Below are 26,347 nucleotides of genomic sequence, written 5' to 3' on the forward strand. Positions count from 1 at the left end.
ACTCCCCCCCCCCCTTTACACAATGACAGAAATTCCCCCCAATACTGCAGCTACTATTGTGTGGGAGCGCCATTTCCTAGAAATGATTGTGAGGGGATGTCCCTGGTGCTAGTCTTGCATGCTTAACTCTCATCTTCCAGCTATTGGTGGCTTCTGATACCTGGACTCAGTGGTGTCTTTGCCCAGGGATAAGTGATTCCCTCCTGGAAGTAACCTAAAGCCTCCCTTCTTTTCTCTTTTTACAGGAATACACTTGTCCCAGATGTGAATCTGGATTTATTGAAGAAGTGACAGAAGATTCCAGGTATCTTCATCCTCATATTTTGGTAGATCTCACATATATGTGTAGGACAGCTCCTGTTTCCCAAGTCCTGGGTTAAAACCGGAGTCCTGATCTCGAAATAAGAAACATAATTTCTTTTAGCTTGCATAAATCCATGTCAGGCCTCGACAAATCTTCTTTGGCTTTAGGAGCCAGGCCCAAGGGTCTGCATTTTAATCACCATATTTTCTAGTCCTTGCTGCTACAAAACCTAATCTCTTCACAGTTTCTTGTAATTTTATTAAATCCGTAACAAGGGTTGAGTATATAAATAAACACGGGGTAACCCTGGATGTCGTCATCACCGCAGTGTAAAGCTGACTTTAACTTAATCCCCACCCCAGCCCTATTTGTCATTGTTTTATTATTGCTTTAATGTGAAAAACCTCTGCCTGAGACCCTGGAGAGCTGCTGCCAGTTAGAACAGAGGGTGCCGACCTTGGTAGACCAAGGGTCTGACTCAGCATAAAGCAGCGTTGTATGTGCAGTGTCCTAGGATGTCAGAGAAGGGTCATATCGCAGCGGCACAGTGCCTGTTTTGCACGCAGAAGGCCCCAGGATCAGTCCCTGGCACCTCTCATTTAAAGGATGGCATAGTAGTCCTGCCACTGGAGCAGACAACACTGAGCTAGACGGGCCAGTGGACTGACTTGGCATGAACCAGTCTCATAGGCCTATTTGTTTATTTATTAAACTTATATCCCACCCTATCCCACAAAGTGGGTCCAGGGCGGATTACATGTTGTTGTTGTTCAGTCGCACAGTCGAGTCCGACTCTTCGCGACCCCATGGACCAGCTCCCGCCAGGCCCTCCTGTCTTCCGCCGTCCTCTGAAGTTGGCTCAATTTCATGTTCGTTGCATCGATGACACTGTCTAACCATCTCATCCTTTGCCGTCCCCGTCTTCTTTGACCTTCAATCTTTCCCAGCATCAGGGTCTTCTCCAGGGAGTGCTCCCTTCTCATTTGGTGGCCAAAGTATTTGAGCTTCAGTTTCATTATCTGGCCTTCCAGGGAACAGTCAGGGTTGATTTCTTTTAGGATTGACTGATTTGATCTTCTTGCAGTAAAAGTCAGTATAAAGACAATTACTCAATTACCTGATCAGAACAAATAGGACAATTTAAAAGCAGGTGGCACTGAAACTAACAGTCCACACCTCCAGTAATTTAAAGAACAACAACAGATGGTTAGTAGTACCCTAGTATACGGCAGTGCCCCATCGGTAATAAGCAATATCTGGGGGCACTGGGTGGGTACCATGGGCAGGGGAGACCAAGATGGTTTAATGCCCCCCGCCTCCACAGAAGTCCTGGTGGAAGAGCTCTGTCTTACAGGCCCTGTGGAACTGTAGTAGGTCCCGCAGGGCCCTGATCTCAAGTGGGAGCACGTTCCACCTAGAGAGCCTCAAAAGAATTTTCAAGTGAAGCAGGGGAATGTGACTTATTCTAAATTTCAGTTCTGTGATGTATGAACTGTGATCAGGTTATTTCCTCCAGTGTCTTGTAAATGAATGTTTTAAAAGTACACGCGGCTCTCATTAATTCATATTTACTTGTTGCCTGGGGAGCTTCGCTATTTGCATGTGTTCACTTAGCAATAGGATTTTCATTTCTCTTTATTTTCCTGTTTTCATTAATATAGCTGTCTAGGGGCTTTTATTCTTCCCCCGTCCCTCCAAGGTCTGGGACACCCCCCCCCACACACACACTCACTCCTTGCCTGTTTTTTTTCTCTATCCAGGTCAGAAATGGGAAATTATGCAACCCAAGAACCTAGCTGTTTTTCCATGCCTGAGTAGCTGAGAGCATGCATGCTAGATTTAAAAACACACGTAGACACACTTGCATACTCAAGTGTCTTCTTTAGATCACTGCCACATTTGGAGATGGTCCTTGAGAAGCTCTGACTCAGTGTCATGTTCTGGGATGGAAAAATAGCTGGGCTTCGAATCTCTCCAGCCCGACCATCTAGTTGCTTTGGAATTTGGAAGTGCTTGCTCAGCCCCGGGCAGAGTTGAGCTGATGGTGCACGTGGGAAGCATGCAGTTCTTTCCCCCTTTCCTAGTTACATGAATGTCAGAGGAGCCCTGCTGGATTGGACCAAGGATCTGCCAACTTCACAATCCTGTCTCCAGCGTCAGCCAGACACTCCCTTAGGCAGCCCACAAAGATGGAAGGCATGGAGGCCACAGCCCTCCTTAGTTGGTTGTTCCCCAGCAGCCAGAGTTCAACAAGAGGCCATCTTCAAGCATGGGAATTCCCTTTAGCTGTCGTAGCCAATAAGACCCCAGCATACCTTGCTGAACTGGGACATATCTGGCCCAGCATGATGGGATTGGATCCTATATCTTGCTTTGTTTGCACCATAGAGTTTTTGGCCGAACGCTAGAGAGTCCCCCCCCCACGACATACCCGGTGCAATTGCCCCATGGAGCTCTTTGGGGGTGGGGCTCCCCTGCTGGACAGCTGGCTGGCAGGCGGATCAGGGCCCCCGAAATTGGGGTAACCTCCACCCCCATCAGGAGGATGGCAACCCTAAACGGTGGTTACCCTGAGACCTCCCAAGACCCCAACAAATGGATGAAGGCAATGGGTCCTTCCCCTTTCGTGTGTTTTCCCCATAACTAAAAGTTGCGTGTTTTCTCTGCAAGAAAGAGTCTTTCTTACGTCTAGTTCTTGGTTAAACCATCTTTGCTGCGTGTCTAGTTCTTGGTTAAAGCCCGACTTGTGGCCATTCCTAGCTATTCTAGCAGTGAATTCTGTACGTTTCCTGTGTATAAGAATAGTGGTAGTTGTGTTTTACAAAGACTTTAAAACAGCATAACATTTTGCTTCAAAAAGTTTCATTCTTCAAAGCACTTCAGGCCCATAATCTTCTTCTGAGCTGCCCCCTGTTGTGAGATGTGTGGGTATTGCCCAAGAAGAGGCATTCCTCCTCTCAGGCAGGAGGGGCTGCTCCTTCTAAGATGGTGCTTGCTGCAATGCACAGATGAATAATCACATAATACGTAGAGGTTGATTTTTCTCCTGCAGTACTGTTTTTGTATTCATGTGCGTATTTATGTAGACCTAATCAGACAAACTGGGCTCAGTGGTTAAGATGCTGAACCTACTGGAAGGTCGGTAGTTCAGCAGTTCGAGACCCGAGTGCCGCATGACGGCGTGAGCTCCCGTCTCTGGTCCCAGCTCCTGCCAGCCTAGCAGTTCGAAAGCAAGAAAGTGCCAGTAGATAAATAGGTATCGCTTCAGTGGGAAGGTAACAGCGTTCCATGCGCCTCGGCATCTAGTCATGCCAGCCACGTGACCATGGAAACGTCTTCGGACAGCGCTGGCTTTTTGGCTTGGAAACAGAGATGAGCACCGCATCCTAGAGTCGGATTTGACTGGCTTTCGAGCAAAGGAAACCTTTACCTTTAATCAGACAAACTAATACAACTAGCCAGCTATGATTTCTTTAGTGGAGCAATAAATAGCCTTAATGTGTGTGTGCGTGCGCGTGTAGGTATAGATAAAAATTGTACAACTATTCTTTTACCCAATGAGTTTGTGGGCCACTCCCACGATCTCCCTGCCATTCTTAGCGTCCTGGTCCCTGCTTCTTCCTGTACTGAGGCTGCTGTTCTCAGGCCCTTTGGACTATGTTTAGCCCCTCTCCCCACCCCCTGGGAGGCGGGTTGGAGTGTTATATTTCTGAGAGCACTGATCTTCTCCCTCATCTGTTTTTTTTATCCTCAGTCTTCTAGAAGGAGGTGGAGGTGGAATAGACGACAGCCCATCTTCCCAGTTTGCAGACGTGAGATTTTATTTTATATTCCATAAATTGTTTGCCAGGAAAACATGCATAGGAATTAAGGGAGATGGGTGGTGGTGGGGGGTTAAGTCTTCTGTTTGGGCCATGCTGCTCCCTCCCACTGCTACACTTTTCCTCCGGATACTGAATATATAACAGTAGTTTGAGTAGAGGGAACTGGGCTTGGTAGGGAGAGACTGGGCTTGAAGGGAGATAAAGTGGAAGAAGAGTTGGGAAGGAGAAAGATGGGGGACCCTTTGAAGCAAATGGAAATTTTGCTTTCTGAGGAAAGCACTCTGTGAATCTGGGGGCCGAGGGGAGGACTTTTTTCAAGAGCAAGCTGAGCCAGAGAGCTGAACATTCAAGAAATGGAGTCCGTTTCGGGTAGGTCACTGTCGCTGGAAAGCAAGCATGGCATTTAAATGGAGGGGGTATAACAAACTGAAGAAGATTTTGTTTCAAGATACAGTCTAGGGTTAGTAAGAAAAATACAAATGAACCAAGTAGCCCCAGATCCCAGTATCTATTTTTAATATCTATTTGAAAGGGACTCTTCCAAGGGACAAAAACTCTTTTATTTTATAGGTTAGTGGAAGATAAAACTAGTAGATGCTGTGTATTGGAAAAACAGGCAACTGCATTGCTGAAAGAAGGGGTTGATAAAACTCCGAGGCCCAAGCCAGATTGAGCAGCATAACTAGAGAGCTGACAGATGTTTGGAGAAACGGTTTCAACTGAGCCTCCTCAAGTCTGAGGCGATATGGAAGGGTATAAATATTTTAAATAAATTTCTGGATTATTGGAATTTTGATTTAAGGGAAGCAATTATATTTGTTAAAGAGTGGAACGTATGTTAACTTTTCCTTCTTGTCTTCAAATCTTTCCTAATGTTGCTCCTTTTATTTACGGAGCTTTGTGTAAGTTTAGTTCCACATTAAAGTTATATTGATCTATTTTAAAGGGAGGTGGGTACACTTTAGGGCTGTGGTTAAAGCGCTGTTGGGCAAGCCTGGGTCAGTTTTGCTGTAGATTGCAGCCTCTGGTTGCCAGGAATTAATTGTGCCGGACCCCAGAACATGCTGGAGAACTTGGGTCCCTAAAGGCACGACCAGCAAGGCTAAATATAGCCTGAGGCCCAAACCATTGTATATTTAGATCAGTGACCTCTGAGGCAGCCCCCCCCCCCCTTCCCACCTGCCTGTGCTTAAGCAGGCCGCCTTCCCTGACTGGTTCAGCTGCCGGACTGACACCCACACACCACCCTGATCTTACTCAGCATGAGGAGCTCAAACTTCTTTGAGTTACCTCAGTATCATACGCTCCAGCTGTCCCTGTCGGCCAGGAACCCTTTTTGCTTCTGGAATCAACCTCTGGTAAATCGCTGTCCCTGTCTTTTGCTTGTTAAATTGCTTTCTTGTACTTGTCCTGGATTTAGTTCCCACCCCACCGTTTCTGGAAGTTAAATTTGTAAATGTGAGGCGGGCAGGCCAGTGGGTGCATCTTCTCTCTAGCACCTGTGTGTTGTCAGTGCCCCATGTGTAACTGCCAAGGCACCGTACAGCACACCACCAGTGCTCCCTCTAAGCTGTGGAGTCTCGCGAGCAAAAATTCTACTTTGTGAGCTACCGGCATTAAAGTTGTGAGCAAGCAATTTGGCTACTTCGTAAATCAGTTGGGGAGCCGTCCTTCCTGAGCTAAGACAAAAATGTGTGAGCTGGAGGCTAAAGAACTGTGAGCTAGCTCACACTAACTCAGCTTAGAGGGAACACTGCTACCTGCCATTTCACAGCTCGTTGCTGCTGAGATGTGTTTTGAACAGTTGTTAGTGGACTATAGAACAAATATGTGTTTCTGATACACCTTTGGCACCTTCTCATAATATGGCCAAGCGCAATATCTCAGTAGGGTTATTTTAGCTTCCAGGGAGAGTTTGGGCTTGATTGATCTAGAACCCACTTATTTGTCTTTTTGGCAGTCCATGCTATCCGTAAAACTCTCCCCCAACAGCACATTTCAGATGAGTCAACTTTCTTCCTGTCAGTTTTCTTTGTTGTCTGGCGTTCAAACCCATCCATGGTAATACTGTGGCATGAATTATTTTGATCTTGATTGCTGGCGATACACCCTTACACTGAAGGATCTTTTCTAGCTCCTTCATGGCTGCCCTTCCCAGTCTCAGCTTCCTTCTGGTTTCTTGGTTGCAGTTGCTCTTTTAGTTGATGATGGAGCCAAAGAATAGAAAACTTTTAATGATTTTAATTTCTTCCTCATCGGCCTTAAAGTTGTGTAATTCCCCAGCGTGCCTAGTTCATGTGAATGGCCGTCCCTTGGGTTGTGGTGGAAACTGTCCTGCCCTCCTCAGACCGACCCAGTCAGGTCTTGTCAGGAACAGTGCCCCAGGTCTAGGTAGTGAGGCTTGAGAGCGTCAGCAGGGGCTGGACATAGACAGGCTTGTGCCTAGTGGACCAGTCATCCAGCAAGGCAGCTTCCCAGGCCTCAGCCTAAATAGGGGCCTAGATAGGCTGGGAGGTAATCAGGCTTAGCTGCGCTGCTGACAGGTGCTGAGTTCCTGTTTCCTTCTGGTTTCTTGGTTGCAGTTGCTCTTTTAGTTGATGATGGAGCCAAAGAATAGAAAACTTTTAATGATTTTAATTTCTTCCTCACCATCCTTAAAGTTGTGTAATTCCCCAGCGTGCCTAGTTCATGTGAATGGCTGTCCCTTGGGTTGTGGTGGAAACTGTCCTGCCCTCCTCAGACCGACCCAGTCAGGTCTTGTCAGGAACAGTGCCCCAGGTCTAGGTAGTGAGGCTTGAGAGCGTCAGCAGGGGCTGGACATAGACAGGCTTGTGCCTAGGGGACCAGTCATCCCGCAAGGAGGGGCCTAGATAGGCTGGGAGGTAATCAGGCTTAGCCGCGCTGCTGACAGGTGCTGAGTTCCTGTGGCTGGGCTGTGCTGGGGCCAGGAGGATCCTGCAAATAAGTATCAGCCTCACTGCTTGTCCTGGCAGTTCACTTTTTTGAGCCACTTTAGTCCGGACCTTCTGTCTGCACTGTTCCTGCAGAGAGGGAGACAGATCCAGGTTTGAGACCCGTACAGTAGAGGCATGGTGGCTATTTCAGGGGCCCATGGTGAGGTTTCACATGCATGTTTCCACTGGGTGGCTTCTGGCACATTGTGGGCTGGTGCCTCTGCTGTGTCAAGCCCTTCTTCTTGCCCCACTGGTCCTCCTCAGCCAATGGCCTTGGTTCTTCAGGCTCTTCCTCTGTGGACTCTGAGTCCAAGTCGCTGTGCTTCTTGGAGGGGGTCACACGACGGAAACAGGGGTGAATTTAAAGTGGATGAATTTGGTGTGGGGAAGGGTTGCGATTGAAAGAAAATTTGAGTCCAGATTTGGTTACTATAACACACTTTACAAAGGGCTGGCCCTGAAGACGGTTTACGGTGTAATCTAAGCTGAGGTACCCCCTCCTTTAGGTCCATTGAAGTCACTGGGCTAAGAAGGGTGTAACTGCAGAGGATTGAAAAGTGAGGAACGTTAGCTGGCGCAAAATGCAGTTGCTGTAGTCCTCGTCGAGACATAGAATCATAGAGTTGGAAGGGACCTCCAGGGTTATCTAGTCCAACCCCCTGCACAATGCAGGAAATTCACCAATACCTCCCCTGCCCACACCCCCAGTGACCCCTGTTTAATGCCCAGAAGATGACAAAAAACCTTCCAGGATCCCTGGCCAAACTGGCCTGGAGAAAAATTGCTTCCTGACCCCAAAGTGGCGATCAGCATTTCCCTGGGCACGTAAGAAAGGACCATGAGGACTAAGCACTGATGCGGCCCTTGCTGCCCTCCCTCTCGTGATCGGCCCAAGTTCGCAGAATCAGCATTTCTATTAGATGGCCCTCTAGTTTCTGTTTGGAAACCTCCACAGGAGAGAACATGACAGAACGAGTCTCTCAGTGCTTTGCCAACTCCCCTGACTCAGTCTGTTCCGAAGCCCAATTCAAGGCGCTGTCTCTAATTTTCAGAGCTCCAAATGGCTTGGGCCCAAGGTACCTGAAAGACCCCTTTCCCATATCAACCTGTTCAAGCGTCGAAATTGATGCAGGGATCCCCCTTGCAAGAACCCTTTTTTATTTCAAGCTAAGTAGCCAGGGACCCACAGAAGGGCCTTTCAGCTACTGACCCCAGGAACTCTCCCTCCCCACCAGTGTTCCCTCTAAGCTGAGTCAGTGTGAGCTAGCTCACAGCTTTTTCGCCTCCAGCTCACAGATTTTTTGTCTCAGCTCAGGCAGGATGGCTCCAGAGCAGACTAATTTATGCAGCAACCAAATCGCTCGCTCACAGCTTTAATGCCAGTAGCTCACAAAGAAGAATTCTTGCTCACAAGACTCCACATCTTAGAGGGAACATTGCTCCCCACCCCAGGTCACTTTATAATGTATTGGCTGTCCCCCCCGTTCCTCTTGGCTGTGTGTTCTGTTTCCCTTCCATAGACATGTTGCTTTTACTGCTCCTATTTTTACTTGGCTGCTCTTATAGAGCTTGGATTGGTTTGGGAGGTTTTCAGTGTCCTGGGCTGGATCTTGCAGATCCACTGTGCTAGCAAACACCAACTTCCCCTGGGTCCCAGGAACCTTCCCCCAATGCAAGGCTCTTGCACTGGGGAAGGCTGCTTTTCCCGGGGGGGGGGGGTGTAGGGGAGGGAGAGGCCGGCCACCCCAATTAGTGGAACAGGTCCACCCCCATTTAAATTGTATTTAACATTGTTTTTATATGTGATTCCGCCTCTTTGTGAACTGCCTCGGGTGTCTTTAACTGGGCAGAAAGGCAGGAATAAAAAGCGAGGGAAGTGCCCCCGGCCTCAAGAATTTTAGCTTTTCTTTTTCCAATACACATCTCAGTTGGTTTAAAAACTGATTGAACTGTGGCTTTCTGTGGCCTTTTAGAATAATTGCTGTTGGGTTTACATGTCAGCCGCCTTGAATCCTGCAACGGAGAAAGGCAGCTAATAAATGCTTTTAATAAATCAATCAATAATATCCCCGGGGCCATTGATGTTTTTCTTAAAATAAAACATGCCCGTTCTCATTTCACTCCTCTTCCCCAAACTAGGTTTGCTTCCACGTATGTTCTGTGCCGTTCTGGATTTAGAACCATTACTCAGCATGTTCCCAGCCTGCCCCGTCTGTTCAGGCGACCTCAGCCCAGGGTTCCGTCTTCGAGCTCCTCCTTAATAGCCAAGATTTAGGGGTCACAGCCTGGCCGCCGCCGATAGCAGCTTGCGGTGGTGGGAATATTCTGCTTTCTCCTGAACCTTCCCTGCCTGTGTGCGGCTAATAGGAGTGCTGATCTTTTCTCTTACGATTCTCTCTCTGACGTAGTTGGCAGATGGGTAATGGTGCCCAGCTGCGTCCTTTGAGAGTTTACCTGCTGTCCAGGTGTGGGTGCGCCTAAGCAGTCCTGATTCAATTATTCTGTCCTGGTTCCTTTTGGTTTGAAGTAGGGATGTGACACGCAGTCAATTAGCTGATTATGTTACCTGATTAAATAAGGCATTTTGTCAGCTGAAAAAGGTGCCCAGTTTAATCAAGGAGCGCATTTTTAAGACGAGTTCAGAGGACCTTTCCTCTTGGCAAAGGCATTTCGTACTGTGTGGGGGAGGAAGGGGAAAATGTCTTCCAAGATGCCTGCTGTGATACCCGCTCTTTAAACAAAGGACATATGTACTTTCTGAGGGCATCCAATGAAGCTGAAGAGTAGTAGATTCAGGACGGACAAAAGGAAGTACTTCTTTACGCAGAGGGTAATTAAAATGTGGAATTCTCTGCCGGAGGATGTAGTGATGGCCACAGCCATAGACAGCTTTAAAAGGGGATTTGACAAATTCACAGAGCATAGGTCTATAGGTGTCTACTGTCCATGGTGACTAAGGGTAACCTTTACCCTTGGCAGTGCTGGGGGTGGGGGGAGCAGACTAATACAAGTGAAGCTTAATCATAGAATCATAGAATGTTAGAGTTGGAAGGGACCTTGCAGGTCATCTAGTCCAACCCCCTGCACTCTGCAGGAGCATAGCTACATATCTACAATATACCCGACATATCTACAACATACCCAAAAGATCAGAGCCATAGTTTCACAGGACTAAGCTCCCAAACCTGCTTTTCAGCTTCAAGATGGCGCCCCAGAAACAGTCTGGCAAAGAGGGCCCTTAAGTTGCTAATCCACAACCATTATACTCACTCGGCCTGGCGTAACTGCCTGTGTTAGCCTTTTGTGGCACCGCGGCCACCTGACGGGTGGAGGAGATCTGACTCTCTTCCAGTTTTCTAAAGCTCCTCTTCCTGGTTGCCCAGAGGCAGTTGTTACCTCACACCTGTGGACTAGACACGTGGGTTGTTTACAAGGGTGAGGTGGAGTCACGAGCGTTCCTGAGCACGGACTGAGTGCTGCTTAACCTTGCTGTCAAGCGACCGCCACTCATCCTCCTGCCTCTAGAATTAAAGGGGAAGGGAGTCCAGGTTGAAGAGGGCAACCTGAGTTGACCAACCAGTGCTGATTCTTGAGAGAGAGGCAGCCCTGTGGCTGTCCCTCCGAGGCAGGATATCCTGATCCTGGGGCCAGCCTACAGCAAGGGGTGCAGTTGTGTAACCCAAGACAGAGAATGAGGCCTCCGAAGACAAGTGGGATGGTGAAGACACAGTGCTTGCCGAGGCAACCAAGTTGTGCCGGATGGGTGGCTCATGGGACTTCCCCACGGGGCAAGGTCTGATCTGTGGTAGTGGAGAAGAGGCTGGCAAGGTGATTTGATGCTAAGCTCACCTGCCGAGATGGGAGCTACTGCCCCCCCCCTTCCCTGCCTTGGGAGAGGTCACAGGAGACGAGGGAGGAGACGGTAAGGCCAGGCAACACTAGGCCTCGCCACAAGGTGTCAGCAGCGCAGTGGGGTGAACGAGGGGTTGGAATTTGGGTGTCTGTTTTGTGAGTGTTTCTCCAGTTTCCAGCGGCCTCTCACTTATTCCTTTAATGTGCTGGAGACATCCAGGGAAGAAAGACTGAAGGGAGTTATCCAGGCTTTGCCTCTCCACTCCTGTGCCCTTGACCCATGTCAGAAGTACATCCCTCACTTTGCCCCTAAAAGGACCCTCCTGAGTGAATTCTTTGCTCTATGAAAAGGGAGTGGAGAAGGGTGGAGATTACAGTGTTCCCTCTAAGCTGAGCTAGTGTGACCTAGCTCACAGTTTTTAAGCCTCCGGCCCACTCATTTTTGTCTTAGCTCAGGAAGGATGGCTCCAGAGCAGACTAATTGATGCAGCAGCCAAATCGCTCGCTCACAATTTTAATGCCAGGAGCTCACAAAGTAGAATTTTTGCTCACAAGACTCCACAGCTTAGAGGGAGCCCAAGACAGAGAATGAGGCCTCCGAAGACAAGTGGGATGGTGAAGACACAGTGCTTGCCGGGGCAACCAAGCTGTGCCGGATGGGTGGCTCATGGGGCTTCCCCACGGGGCAAGGTCTGATCTGTGGTGGTGGAGAAGAGGCTGGCAAGGTGATTTGATGCTAAGCTCACCTGCCGAGACGGGAGCTGCTGCCCTCCCCCCTGCCTTGGGAGAGGCCACAGGAGACGAGGGAGGAAGACAGCAAGGCCAGGCAACACTAGGCCTCGCCACAAGGTGTCAGCAGCGCAGTGGGGTGAACGAGGGGTTGGAATTTGGATGTCTGTTTTGTGAGTGTTTCTCCAGTTTCCAACGGCCTCTCAGCCTCTCACGTATTCCTTTAATGTGCTGGAGACATCCAGGGAAGAAAGGCTGAAGGGAGTTATCCAGGCAGGCAGCTTTACCTCTCCACTCCTGTGCCCTTGACCCATGTCAGAAGTGCATCCCTCACTTTGCCCCTAAAAGGACCCTCCTGAGTGAATTCTTTGCTCTATGAAAAGGGAGTGGAGAAGGGTGGAGATTACAGTGTTCCCTCTAAGCTGAGCTAGTGTGAGCTAGCTCACAGTTTTTAAGCCCCCGGCCCACTCATTTTTTGTCTTAGCTCAGGAAAGATGGCTCCAGAGCAGACTAATTGATGCAGCAGCCAAATCGCTCGCTCACAATTTTAATGCCAGGAGCTCACAAAGTAGAATTTTTGCTCACAAGACTCCACAGCTTAGAGGGAGCCTTGGTGGAGAAGGGGCACTTTGGTGAGGGCTTAGTAGGGCAGTGGGCCCAGATACCTGCACTATTCCTGGGAGTGAGCTGCTCTCTCACTAAATCAACACAGCTTCTAAACGTTTGGGGAAACTGGTACTTCCTCTACTGCCAGGCTTGCTTTTTTTTTTCGGCGTTTGGCAGCTGATGACAACATAGCTTCAAATCTTTCTGTGTGCTGGAAAAGAGTAGAATCTTGCTCTTGTATATGTGTTTTCCATGTTCAGTTTTCTAGTGTGGTTTGAGTTTTATTCATTATTCATTCGTTCGTGCACTGACTTTCTCCCCGGTGGGGACCAAAGCAGCTTACACCATTCTTCTCTCCCTCATGTTATCCTCACAGCAACTCTGTGAGGGAGGTGAGGCCAAGAGAAGCGTGACCGCCCAAGGTCAGCCAAGTAAGTTTCCGTGGCACAAGTGGGGATTCAAACCCGGATCCCCCAGATACTAATCGACACTCTTAACCCCTACATCACACGTGCCAGCCACCTCTGTCCCTCTCCGTAGTCTTTTTGATCAAATATAGGGGCCATCTCCTTTGCATCCGTGTCCTCATCATCTCCTTTAAAAGGATTGGGTACTAGGTGCTGTCAAAGGCATGGGACCCTGGAGAACCGCCACAGGACAGGGGACGCAGTGCTGATCTTGACAGATCGATGGCCTGAATCCGTACAACTCTGCTTTCATGTGGTCTGTAATGGGAAGGATGTGACAGGATTACGCTCCGTGCCTCGTGAAGATCCCCCGTGGCCTCTACAGTTGCTGTAAAGCGCCAGTGGCAACCAATGTTCCCTCTAAGCTGTGGAGTCTTGTGAGCAAAAATTCTACTTTGTGAGCTACTGGCATTAAAGCTGTGAGCGAGCGATTTGGCAGCTGCATGACTTAGTTTGCTCTGGAGCCCCGTCTTTCCTGAGCTAAGACAAAAATGTGTGAGCTAGAGTCTAAAAAGCTATGAGCTAGCTCACACCAACTCAGCTTAGAGGGAACACTGGTGGCAACCCCTCGGCCCGGACGGCAGTGCTTCTGACTGCATGTGGCCCCTCACGTGATTGAATGCTCCTCTGTGTGAAGAAGGAAGGAGTAGTGGCCCAGTGGTAGAGCACCTGTTTGGCACACAGAAGGTCCCAGGTTCAATCCCCGGCATCTCCAGTTAAAAGACCTGGCAGTAGGTGATGTGAAAGACCTCTGCCTGAGACCCTGGAGAGCCCCCTGCCAGTCTGAGTAGACAATACTGACTTTGCTGGACCAAGGGTCTGATTCAGTGTAAGGAAGTTTCACATGCTCACATTCCCTGCGCATAGAAAATTGGCATGTGAGGGGAGAGTCCTACCCTTGTCTTTCCCCTGACATCATCCTTTTCTGTGGGCAAGGAACAGCCTTCGACTCCTACAGTCTGAAGTGGCACAGCCCGCTGACCAGTTTGCTCCATCCATAAGATAATGAGGTCTAAGGCAGATCTAACCAATTGGCTTAAATTTCATCTAATCGCCTGGCAGCTTCTCTGGGACGTTGCCCTGTGTCAGTTGATCCGAGGGGCTCTGCTTACCCACAGAAGCGCGCGATCTTGCCATTAGCAGCTGGGTAGCCTGTGGGCTTCATCTGCCACAAAAGCCTCGTCTCTGTGTGTGTGTGTGTAAAAAGAGATCTGGTAACAGCAGGTGGGCCACGAGGTGGTGCAGAACTCTCTTAGGCATTCCTCCTAATTACAGGCCTGTGGCTTTGTTGACACAATTGGAAGCAGCCTTTCTCAATAGAATGGTGGGGTGTGGACGCTGCTGCCCAGGCCTGCATGCGGCCTGCTGCTCCACCTGCCTTGCCAATCCAGCCTGCCCTCCCAACGAGAACGAGAACTCCTAAAGGGGGAGTCGTTCGAGAGAGCTTGACTTCTCCCCTTCCCCCCCCCCAACGCTCTTGGTGTCCAGAAGTACCTGCCAGGGGTTGTTGCCATGTCCCAGACAGGCTCACATTACACCATGTCTCCTTTTGCATCGTGGATTGGCACCATCCGTGGTTTTAAACGCATGTTGCACACGGCCGGCATGTGGAGTGTCTCACTTTCCAGCACCTCCCAAATCCTGTGATAATCCGGTGCCCTGTTTTCCTCCTGTGGGGATGGGAGCATTTGCATGCTGTGTTACCCAGTGAGCTGCAGAGTTTGGAAAGGGAAGACTTCCCTGTGCCTCCCTCCCACTGCAGGACATTGTTCCTCTCCCTGATGAAATTTTGTTCTCATGAGTTGGTGGGCCCTCAGGAACAGCATGGGGGACAAAATGGGGGTCTTCAGGGGGAAAAGGAGAAGTGGTGGAAGTTGCAGGCCCCTCTTTTGTGGTTGGAAGTGCCATTCTGTCCGAGGAACTTCATGGCACTGTGGTAGCAAACCCGTGGCATGTTCCCTATCGTAGTGTTCAACTAAAATTCCACTGAAGCTCCAGAGATAAAACAAATTTTGGAACATTATAATTTCTCCTCATAAGGGAACCCGCCAGTCTTCCAAGGTCTGTCTCTTGCTTCCCAGGGAGGAAAACGTATCACACAAATAGATTTAACACAAATTAAAACAATTAAAACCATGGATATGGTTTTAATTGTTTGGTGTAGTGGTTAAGTGCGCGGACTCTAATCTGGGAGAACCGGGTTTGATTCCCCACTCCTCCACTTGCACCTGGCTGGATGACCTTGGGCAAGCTGTAGTTCTGATAAGAGCTGTTCTTGAAAAAGAGCAGTTTCTGTCAAGAGCTCTCTCAGCCCCACCTACCTCACAGGGTGTCTGTTGTGGGGAGGGGAAGGGAAAGGAGTTTGTAAGCCGCTCTGAGACACCTTTGGGTAGTGAAGGGCGGGGTATAAATCCAATCTCTTCCTCTTCCTCTAGCGAAGCAGTTTTTGTGGGAGCCAGAGTGCCTGAACAAACAGGGCCTCTCTGGCCTTCTCTGAGTAGCAGTGCTTGAATGTATCGGTACAAAGATCTCTCTTTGCATTTTACAAAGCCCATGGACTTTATTTGCCAGGTTCTTTTTGTTAAATTAAATATGAAGGTTTTCAATTTTGGTCAGTGGCGAGGGGGAACAGTCGCCATGTTAGGTAAGGGCAAAAAGTGTTGGGAGTGAGTTTTCCCACTTCCGTGAACTTCTGGTTAGGACTGCTCGAAGTTGGCGAACAAGGAAAAACTCGACAGTACCCGCTACGTACCTGGCTGTTATACATGCCACTCACTTAAAGAAAAATCAAATAGTGTGGTCAATGTAATGTTTCGATTGGACCTATGCCTTGAGAGGGCAGGCTTGTAAATGGCTACTCACCTATGACGATAAGAACGCGTTCCAGACGAGCAGGGAAAACTGGTTCTTTTGTCACAGATGATTTCCATAGGTCGCAGGGTAAGCAAATGTTTGTGCACTCTTGCCAGAAGGCCTCATTGATCGATAGTGTTCTCATCCCACCCACCCTGCGAACATCCCTTCCATTTTTTGTTCTCACAACAACCCTGTGAGGTAGGTTGGGCGGGGAGATGGTGTCTGACTGGAAATCACCCAATGAGCTTCATGGCCGAGCGGGGTTTTGTGCTTGGGCCTCCCTGCACCCAGCCTGTCAGTTCTAACCATGGTACTGCTGAGGCTATAACGAAACCTTGCCAGGATGAAAGCTGTTTGGGCGGCCACCCCAGGCAGTGGCACTGAACTGCATAACAACTCCTATCCGCAAGAGCCAGACAAACATCCTTAGGGGATTGGCATCAGATTTAGATTGACCTCTTCTTCACTCACTACTATTAGCAGATTTTTGCTGTCCAAGCAAGGACACCCCAGAACTAAAGCAGGATGTGTATGATATTCAGATAGTCTTTGCTTCTGTTTGGTGGGAGGGCAGGAGGCTACAGGCCTCATAATTCTGGAAAACCTTGGAAAGGTAGTCTTCAGAAGGTTTCGGGTAGTCTTCAGAAGGTTTCGGGGAGGCCTTAGCGGCTGACCTGTAGGCCACACCAGATTCGGGGAGGCTTTGAGGCGATGCAAAGTTGCCTCTCTTCTCATCCGCTTGCTCTATGGTTACAATGTCCTAATATCCCTAACCCTGCTAGCCACCCGTCTCTCTGTCCAGTTCCTTAGCGGCTGACCTGTAGGCCACACCAGGACAGCCAAGCTTCTCCGCCCTTCCTTCCTAGCTTCCTTTTGTTCCAATACCTTGAATATCACACTTCACAGTTCCCTTACGGTATGTTTATGCACATGCGCATTACACAGAGGAAACTTGGCAGCAGGAAATTGGGGTGTTGGCAGAGGAGACCCCTGATTGGGGCCATGCTGCTACAGTAGCGCTAGCCAAGGCCATATACACCCTTTGCTCGTGCTTACATATTCAATATTGGTTGCACCTTAGCAACAGGAGGATATCAACTTTGTTTTAAAGTGCGAAGCAGGTTTCCGGTCCTTGTAACTGTGAAGGTGGGCTGAAAGGTGTGCGGGCAGCCTATGAAAATCCTAAAATCCAAAGACTTGCATGATTTTTAAAAAAGAAAATCAGGTTTCTCTAGCAGTTTGGGTGCATTTTTAGTGCAGGGTAGATCTGGCCCCAATCCTTTTGGGGATCAAATGTAAAGCGTTTATTTTTCCTCCCTCCAGTTTTGGGACCAGCTAGATCACTCGATGATCTTCCCAGACTTCCGGCCGCTCCTGAGCAGCTCGCCTGAGCAAGACAGCCGGGACAACGAAAGGGGCCACCAAGCTCACGCGGACCTTTGGGGACCAAGCAGACCTCCGCGGCTGCCCATGACACGGCGGTACAGATCCCGTGGCAGCACGCGGCCCGACAGGTCGCCGGCTATCGAAGGGTAAGCACCTACTCGGGTGAAGGAGGGCAGCTGGGTGTGTGTGTGTGGGGGGGGGATCCAAAGTTTGCTCAGGTGTGTGATTGGAAGGGCAGGGATGGTAGAGTGGGGAGGATTACAGCAGAACATAGTTGTTCAATATATTTTTATCCTGTTACTTCGAAAAAGCCCAGGTGGTTTTGAAGAATACAATAAATCCTTAAAAGAGCCAGTATGAAGCTAGCATTCAAGCCAAAAGCTCTTCTCAAAAGCTTTACATGGCCCCAAAACTGCGGATGGGAAAGAGCAGCCCCTCAAGTAGCTCAGGTTTCAAACTTTGGAGGCAGTGAATTGGGAGAGCTGTGGCCACTTGCAGGGCAAGGCCGAAACGAGGGGGCATACGTCCCAACATTCCACACCCTTGCCCCCACAGAAAGTGTTGTTTCCGCCCCCCGGAGGCAGTCCCCCCCCCTCCCCAGTGGTTTTCACAAGGCAGTTGGGAATCTGAGGCAACTCCTCAGTTTCAGGCAGCCTGTCGGCCCTCTCCACACACAGACTCAGTGGCTTTCAGATGGAGGCTCTTCACCGTCTTAATCCGTGAACAGTTTTAATTCGCTTTCCCCCCCATTCCAGTTACCTCCCTCCTTCCTACTAGCAGCAGCATCGGCACGCAGCCAATCGGGTTTGGCTACATGGCTGTCGGCGAGGGCAGACGAAGCTAATTCAGAGTGGGGGCAGCGCTTTCCAGAAAGACGTTCACTTCACTGTGCGTGAGGGGCTCTTGCCCTCAGGGATGTCATGAGCAATGTTCCCTCTAAGCTATGGAGGCTTGTGAGCAAAAATCCTACTTTGTGAGCTACTGGCATTAAAGTTGTGAGCGAGTGATTTGGCTGCTGCATAGATTAGCTTGCTCTGGAGCCATCCCTTCCTGAGCGAAGACAAAAATATGTGAGCCAGAGGCTAAAAAACTGTGAGTTAGCTCACACTAACTCAGCTTAGAGGGAACAGTGGTCATGAGGCAAAAGAGATCCGATTGGCCACACGCTAGTAGGACGAAGGGCAATAGAAAAAGTGCTGACGCATCATGTAGTCAAGCCCGTGAACAGGCATCAGAAATGTAACTGGCAGGGAAGGTCTTTAGGAACATTTGGTTCCCCGAAAGCCTTTAAAAAAAAATGTTCACTGGAGAACATAAAACAGGAGCCTGTGTCCTGCAGTCTGCCCCGCTGTACAGCACGGAAGCATCCTTTGCCAGCGGCACAGCCACCTTTGAATCGGATCCGAGCAAGCAGCAAAGTGGTGGGAGCTTCGAGTGGGTGAAGTGAAAGGCCCCGTTCCCACAGAGGCTGTGGTGTGGATCCCACCTAAGTGGGGAGTCAGTTTCCACCCATCCCACCCTCCTCTTCCAGCCTGCCAAACATTCTGAACTCCTGCCCTCCAGGGGTCAGTGGGCTTCCAGGAATAGGGGGAGGTCTGCAGTGTGTGTGTGTGGGGGGGTAGAATTGCCCCACCCTTCTATGGGGGGGGGGACCTAGGAAGGATCCCACTCCATTTTATCTTTCTGCTGCCCGCGCACATGATTAAATGCATCCAGTTCTGACACCCTGAATGGCAGTATTCAGATACCAGCGGGGGAGAGCAGCTCTGCCTCTTTGTGGTGCTCTGCTGCTGGCCTGAAAGGTCATCGATACCCAGGAACAGCAGGCATCTTCAAAGTGAGGCTGCCGAGCAAAACCGACGGACTTTGCAGTAACTCCAGTTTGGGCTTCACCAGGATGGTGGAGTTCTCTCTCACTGTGGATGCTAAATTTAGCATAGCACAGCGAGAAAGGTAGCACCATCACCGGTGACTGGGGGGGTAGCCAGTGGGTGTCTGGTCCTGTTTTGATTTCGTCTGGTCTCTGCAGACTTCCGGCCACCTCTTAGATTTCATGACCTTTCTGATCCCACTTTTGAAGAATTTCCCTACTGCTTTGCCTGCCCCCTGAAGGCACCCTCGGTTGCATCCGACAGAGGGGGGGGGCCTAGGATGGCAGAAGGGTTTCCGGATGGCAGATGCTGACTTCTGCCGTGATAAATCTGTTAGCCTTTTAGGAGTCACAAGGCTCTTTGGTGTTTCTCTCGTGATAAACTAATTCCGGCTCTGGCCACCCCTTTCAGTGCTGGTCCGCAGTCTTTGGCCTCTTCCTCACGAGTTTCTGTGTTTCTTTCTCTCACTCTCCCCCACTCCCCGATTTCAATCCTGTACAGAATAATACAGCAGATCTTTGCGGGCTTCTTTGCGAATTCAGCCATTCCTGGCTCCCCTCACCCTTTTTCCTGGTGAGTAATGCACACTCCATGTATAGCCCCCTTTCCCCCTTACCGGGTGTTGCCTTAACGTGCACTAAAGATGTGCACTAAAACGGCTGTGGGGGATGTCTGTGTCTGCTGCCGATTTCCAGACAGTTTATGGGAGCCAGCAGTCTCGTGGTGAGGCTTGCCAGCAAAGGGTCTTCTTGCCGGCACCCTGTTACTCTGGTTCCTGACTTGGGCTCAGGGAGATGCTATAGATTTCCGTCCTCTGCTCCAGTCCCGAACCCGGCTGTCTGAGCTCCCTGCCTGTGCCGCTTCCTTTGCCCGGCGCTTGGTTCCCCTCCTTCCCAGCACAAGAGCTCCACCCTCTGCAGCTGAGGAGCTGGGCAAGCGCTGCCGGAGTCCTCCATTATTGCGGTGTCCCATGAGACCTCTGCCCTGTGCCGGGGACCTGCCAGACACCCCAAGCTCCCCCCCCAAAAAAAATGCTGTCTGGTGCGCTATAGCCCCCCCTCCCCAATTGTGTGTCTCTGTCTTTTGATTTCCCTGTCTCCAGGGGTGGCATGTTGCACTCGAATCCCGGGGACTATGCTTGGGGTCAGAGCGGCCTTGACGCGATCGTAACGCAGGTAAAGATGCCGGCGGATGGAACTGGCCTGAGCTCTCCTCCTTTTCCTCCTCCTCCTCCTCTTGAAGGCCCACTTTAGCATTTTGATCTTCCTTCCTGAGTCATACTGGCTTCTCTTTTCCTGCCCAGCCGGTAGCTGTCTTTGGTCACTGTTGGGGACCAGAGAGTGAAGACTGACCCAGACATGTAGGGGAAGGGAAAGACAGGTTGTGCTTAATTAGACTCGGCGTTTGTGCCATGCTTTTGAACGTTCTTTGCATTATCTCACAGCCCTCACGACAACCCTGCAAGGTAGGTCACTTAATATCCTCCCAGTGGGAGATAGGAGGGCTTGCCGAAGGCCACCAAACAGGTTCATGGGAGATGTAAAATTCAAATGGGGGGGGGGGGCTTCCACATTTGTGGCTCTCACCTGTTCAGCACTAATTTATGCTGGGCAGGGACAGAGTTCCTAGGCCACTGGCAGAATTCAGGATAGCCAACATGAAATATTTTGCCACTCAGTATACAATTAGCTTGGTAGAATTCACTGCCAGAGGATGCAGTGATGGCTTTAAAAGGGGATCAGATAAAAGCATGGAGGAGAGGTCCTTCAGGGGCTACTAGCCAGGGTGACTAAAGGGGACCCTCCATATATAGAGGAAGCAAACCTCCGGATATCAGTGCTGGGAGGCAGCATCAGGGGAAGGCCTTGGCCTCTCTGGTTTATTTGTTGGTATGTTTCTGCAGCCATTCGGTCTATAAACTTGGGTCTGTTTAAGAGAGGTCAGATGCCCAGAGAGCGAAATCCTGCATACGTACTCTTTTTCCTTGCTCTTTTGTGGAATCGCAGCATCACACACAGCTCTTTGTATAGGATCAAAGATTCAGCCTTGGTGGACTGGGCCAGAAAGTGGTTCCAGGAAGCCCAGAAACATCTGAAATCTCTAATGTGTCCATTTTCAGCTGGGCTTTGTGAATTGTGTGGGTGTCCTACAGCATGGGGGCCACGGTGGCTCAGAGGTTAAGACGCTGAGTTGCAGACCGGAAGATCAGTAGCGCGGCAGTTCGAGCCCCGAGTGCCACGTGACGGAGTGAGCTCCCGTCTCTGGCCCCAGCTCCTGCCAACCTAGCAGTTCAAAAGCAAGAAATTGCAAGTAGAGAAATAGGTACCGCTTCAGTGGGAAGGTAACAGTGTTCCGTGCGCCTCGGTGTTTAGTCATGCCGGCCACAGGACCACGGAAAAAAGTCTTCAGACAGTGCTGGCTCTTCAGCTTGGAAACAGAGATGAGCACTGCCCCCTAGAGTAGGATTCGACTAGCTTTCCTTTACCTCTACCTACGGCATGTCCCAAAATTCTTTGCAAAGGGCAGAGGTTCAGGACGGGACCTGCTGGTTTCCCTGAAGGTGTAGAGTGCTTGGGGGCCTTGCCTTATCTGACTTTGACACTGAATGAATGCGGACATTAGAACCCGCTCTGCTGCTCCCTGGCTTCCATTGTAGTTCTGTGGCGAAGCACTTTAAAGTCGCTCCCTCCTTGCCTTTATTTCTCCCTTTCTCCTGTTTCCCCTTAATAGCTTCTACCTTTGCAGCAAAATCACAGTCGCCTTTCCGTTTCTCCCCTCCTCCCAGCTCCTGGGGCAGCTGGAAAACACGGGACCTCCCCCAGCAGACAAGGAGAAGATTTCTTCTCTCCCGACAGTGACCGTCACTCAGGAACAAGTCGGTAAGTTCCCACCACCTTGCCCGTTCACACCGGCAGGGCACATGGGTGTTATTTGGCAGAGAGTTCCACCAGGTTGGTTTGAGGGCAGCCGGACATCCCTTGGGCTGGGGACCACCCGTAAGTTCTGATCTACTGAGCGCAGTGGTCTTCTGGGAGTATACCGGGAGAGAGGGTCCCGAAGACATGTGGGTCCCTTACTGTCAAGGGCCTTGAAGGTCAGCACCAGAACCCTGGAGATCTGGTACTCCCACCGGAAGCTGGTGCAGATCTTGCAGCACAGGATGGATGTGTGCTGTACGTGGGAGCCCCGTAAGGACCCGCTCCGCTGCATTCTCTGCTGCTGAGCCAAGTGGACCTGACTGGAGTGGAAGGCGGTTCTCCCCCTCCCCCCCCCGCATTCTGGGATTCTGGGAGGAGCTGCGGCTCAGCAGTGCAACACCTCCTCTGCATGCATGTTCCGCCCACAGCGTCTCCAGATGGAGGCTCTCAGGCAGCAGCCCTGTGAAAGACATCGCTTGGCCTGAGACCCGCTGCCAATCAGAGTAGACTGCACTGACCTGGGTGAACCAATGGCCTTGACTGGCTGTTAGGCAGGTCCCTGTATTATTGGCAAGGGCCCATAACTCCGAGATGGGGAGCATTGGCTTTTTGGGTTCCGTCCCTGGCATCCCACACTGAACAGCTGGGCAAGCATTCTCTGCCCACATCCTTGAAGAACCACTCTCCGTTAGGGTGGGCAGTACTGGGCCAGGTGTGCTCTCAGAGTTCAAGGCAGCTTCCTGTTACGTCGGGCAGAACACGAGCTCATTGCCTGCGGGAAGGCCGCATGTCTGATCCCCGGCAGCCTCCTCTGGGGCTTCACCTAGTTACTTAGTTCACTTTCACAGCCTACAGTTTAGGAATTTCTCAGTGAGAACAGCCCTCAATATCTCCACTAGCAAAACAATAAATCACCGTGTATACATATACAATATAAACAGATATTTATATATAATGCTTTTAGAAATCAGTTGTCAGCAAAGTTACAACCATAACATTATAGAATGCGATCTTAGGCTTGGCAGTACATATGAAACACTTCAGGTTTGTCGTCTGTATTCTTATCTTCAATGGAATAAAGTGCTGCAAGCATTACATCACAATGTAAATTCTTATACAGTTTTTTGTACGTTGTCGCGTTTAATCTGGTGACTGGGGAGCTCCTAATATGCTCTCATGTGACAGAGTCTACAGTATGTGATATTTGGCTCAGCTTCCCTCAGCACTTTATTCCATTGAAGATAAGAATACAGACGACAAACCTGAAGAAGGATTCGTAAACGGACTTATACTAGAAATCCGTCGTTTGTCTGAGAATATACTGTAGTGTTTCGTATGTACTGCCAAGCCTAAGATCGCATTCTATAATGTTATAGTTGTAACTTTGCTGACAACTGATATCTAAAAGCATTATATATAAATATCTGCTTATATTGTATATGTATACACGGTGATTTATTGTTTTGCTAGTTACTATACACCGTGGTCTTGTTTGTTGCTCAATATCTCCACGGCAGGGGAGGGTAGGATGCCCGGAGGGCTTAGCCCTGGGCTGGGTTCTGCAGATTCTGCCTTTGAGTGGAGGCAGTACTCTCCAGTGGGTGGAGACTTCCCTTGATGCCAGACGTCTCACGTCGGTGGGATAAGGCTTCTTCTAGACGGAGGAAAACTCCTCTGCCCGTGGAACCCATCTACGGGGCGCGGCCCCTGAATCCGCCTCAAGGTGATAAACCTTGGAAGAATCTTTTGAGACTTTGACCGGTGATTCACCAGGGCCTTGTTTATGCGAACTGGTTTTTCCTTCTCCCTTCCGAAATTAAAAAGAAAAAAGACAGTTCATATCCTAAAGCAGCGAACCCCCCAAATGTCTTGAGGAAATGCTCTGCCTTAGCTGAAGGTGCAACGTTCCTCCTGTGGGGTCAGACTGCAGTCCTGCCACTCCTCCCGCCCATGATCTCTGAGGAGTCGGCCAGAAACACCTAGGATCAGTGAGTGGCCCTACCTGGTTGTGCCAGCCCTCTGGGGTATCAAGGCAGTATATCCCTGGTGGTGGAGGTTCTGCTCCTGGATACCATCACTGTCACAGAATGGGGATCCTCCCACCATTGAACAGATCCCCTGAACCCTACTGGGCAGCGCCCCACCCGCACCGTAACTTGACCAGCCCCGCAACCAGGTGTCCTGCCAGCTTTGGAGGATGGGCTGGGACAGCCCGCGGCCAGGAGCGCCTCGGCTCCTCCTGTGTATCGTCCCCTCCTCTTCCTTCCTCCCTTCATGGGGTCGAGAGCCAAGATGGTCTGACCCGCTTTCCCCATTGGCTCTCAAGCATCTCTCTCACCTGTCTCTTCCTTCTCTCTTTCTGCCCCAGTCCCCTGTAAACTCCAAATCCCATCCTTCATTCCTCAAGGAAAACGCCCTTTTCTACCTTCTGCTCCTGGCAGCTTCGTGTCCCTCTGGCTTGTTTCCCTTGGGGGCGGGGGAGGGTTGCAAACTCTGCCCCCCCCCCCGGCTCTGGCTTTCTCACCCTGTCCCTTGGGTGTCCCGGCCTCTGAGACAGCAGAGCTGGAAGGGAAGGCGGCCCTCCTTGCTCTGTGTTCAGTGTCTTCTTGCGGCAGCCACTAACAGCGGGTTGGCCACGGCTGCCCTAACCGAGATCCTGTCCCCTGCCCTCGCCCTGCAGATACGGGCCTGGAGTGCCCCGTGTGTAAAGAAGACTACACCGTAGCGGAACAGGTCCGGCAACTCCCGTGCAATCACTACTTCCACAGCAGCTGCATCGTGCCCTGGTTAGAACTGGTAAGCCTGCGTTCTTGGGAGGAGGGGGGGGGAATGGAACGGGAGCGGCTTGCAGAGGTTGAGCAGAGCCACCACCCCCTCCATCTATAGGGGGTGGTGGCAGAGCTCTGCTATGAGACTGGGGGTGGTGGTGGTGGTGGCAGGCAATGGATTTAAGGGGCTGTCAGATATCTCAGAGAAATAATCCTATATTTACGCTGATGTATATGTACGTTGCGGTTTTAACTTATCTTTTAAACTGTGTTTACTTGTATCGGGTTTTTTTCCCTATGCCAATAAAGGCTACTTAACTTAACTTGGGGCTGTGACGTGTGGTCCGGTGGGGCCGCAAATCCAGCCGGTGGAGCACAGTCTGCTAGAGAGGTTGCGTGAGCCTCAGTGAGGAGCGCCTCTTCTTTCTGGTGAAGAGCTGTTGTGGTGCAGCGGTTAGTGTCAAGACTAAGGTCTGGGAGACCCGGGTTTGAGTCCTCACATTTCTGTGATGCTCACTGGGTGACTTTGAGCCCGTGACTTTCTCAGCCTGACCTACTTCAGCGGGTTAATGTGAGGATAAAATGTGGGGGAAAGAGAGCTATGCATGCCATCTTGAGCTCCTTTGAAGGAAGGGCAAGATACACACATAGTACTGTGTGATGTTCCATCCAGTCGCTTCTGACTTATGGCGGCCCTATGAATTAATGACCTCCAAAACATCCTATCAAGCCAGTTTGGTGTAGTGGTTAAGAGGGTGGACTCTAATCTGGAGGAACCGGGTTTGATTCCCCACTCCTCCACACGCAGCTGCTGGTGTGACCTTGGGTCAGTCACAGTTCTCTCAGAGCTGTTTTCTCAAGGGCCGTTTCTGTCAGAGCTCTTTCAGCCCCACCTACCTCAAAGGGTGTCTGTTGTGGGAGGGGAAGGAAAAGGAGATCGTAAGCCGCTCTGAGACTCTGAGTGAAGGGCGGAGTATAAATCCAATCTCTTCTTCTTCATCATTGTTACCAGTCTTGCTCAGGTCTTGCAAACTGAAGGCTTCCTTTGTTGAGGCCATCCGTCTTATGTTGGGCCGTCCTCTCTTCCTACCGCCTGATAGAAAGCAGTGGGCCTTGCACAGGAGAGCCTGCCTGTGGATTGTACCCCACCTGAGTTCTGTGGGAGAGGCTCCTCTTTGGGTTTTCTGACTAAGCTCCAGAACATCTTGGGCTGGATTTGTGAGCCGTCTTGAGATTCTGAGTTGGCCAATTCTGTCCAAGGCTGTTCACCCGGGGTCTGTGGCCCATTCTGCATCTAGCATTCACTCTGTTGTTTTGCCCACACCCACACCAGAACAAAAGAAGATGCGGTTCAGTTTCACATTCAAAAATACCCTGGGCCAACCCCGTACTGACTGCAGAGTCACCCCCTGTATGGTCATAAAACGGCCATAAATCTGTGCAGACAGTACCATAACACCGAGAGACCAAAGGAAGTGAAACCGGCATGCAGTGTGGAGGCTACCATCAGAAAGTGAAAGTGGCATGCAACGTAGAGGGGAATTTCTGTTCCAGCGTGGGTGTCAGGACCCACAGCCAAACAACGGAGCACACGCTTCCAAGAAAGGTTTTGTTTTATTGTCAGGACTAGGGTTGCAATAACAGGGTCGCTGTTAGGAATGGCAAGCAGGGAACATAGGGCTGCCAAGTCCCCCCGGGGGGCGGAAATCCCCCCACCCCAGAGGCCCGTTCCCCGACGCCGGGGAATCGGGCCCCGGGGGGAACCCCGCCCCAGCGTGCACGTCACAGGGAAGTGACGTCATGACGCCGGGC

The 26,347-nt window shown here is 50.4% G+C and overlaps 1 protein-coding gene across 2 annotated transcripts in view; it reads left to right on the top strand.

Annotated features, from left to right (window-relative positions):
* RNF115 (ring finger protein 115) overlaps positions 1-26,347 on the top strand; it is a 66,045-nt gene that overhangs the window by 35,993 nt on the left and 3,705 nt on the right. The window contains exons 2-8 of one of the 2 annotated variants that reach the window (XM_015410809.1): positions 246-304; positions 4,059-4,116; positions 16,916-17,124; positions 19,351-19,422; positions 19,952-20,024; positions 21,635-21,728; positions 24,448-24,563. In XM_015410809.1, coding sequence (XP_015266295.1) covers positions 246-304; positions 4,059-4,116; positions 16,916-17,124; positions 19,351-19,422; positions 19,952-20,024; positions 21,635-21,728; positions 24,448-24,563 — 681 coding nt within the window. Of the gene's footprint in view, positions 1-245; positions 305-4,058; positions 4,117-5,362; positions 5,487-16,915; positions 17,125-19,350; positions 19,423-19,951; positions 20,025-21,634; positions 21,729-24,447; positions 24,564-26,347 lie in introns of those variants that run through there. The other variant, XM_015410810.1, reaches the window with a different exon arrangement.

The sequence above is a fragment of the Gekko japonicus genome, unplaced genomic scaffold, assembly GCF_001447785.1.
Source record: "Gekko japonicus isolate JY-2015 unplaced genomic scaffold, Gekko_japonicus_V1.1 scaffold42, whole genome shotgun sequence".
NCBI classification, from domain to species: domain Eukaryota; kingdom Metazoa; phylum Chordata; class Lepidosauria; order Squamata; family Gekkonidae; genus Gekko; species Gekko japonicus.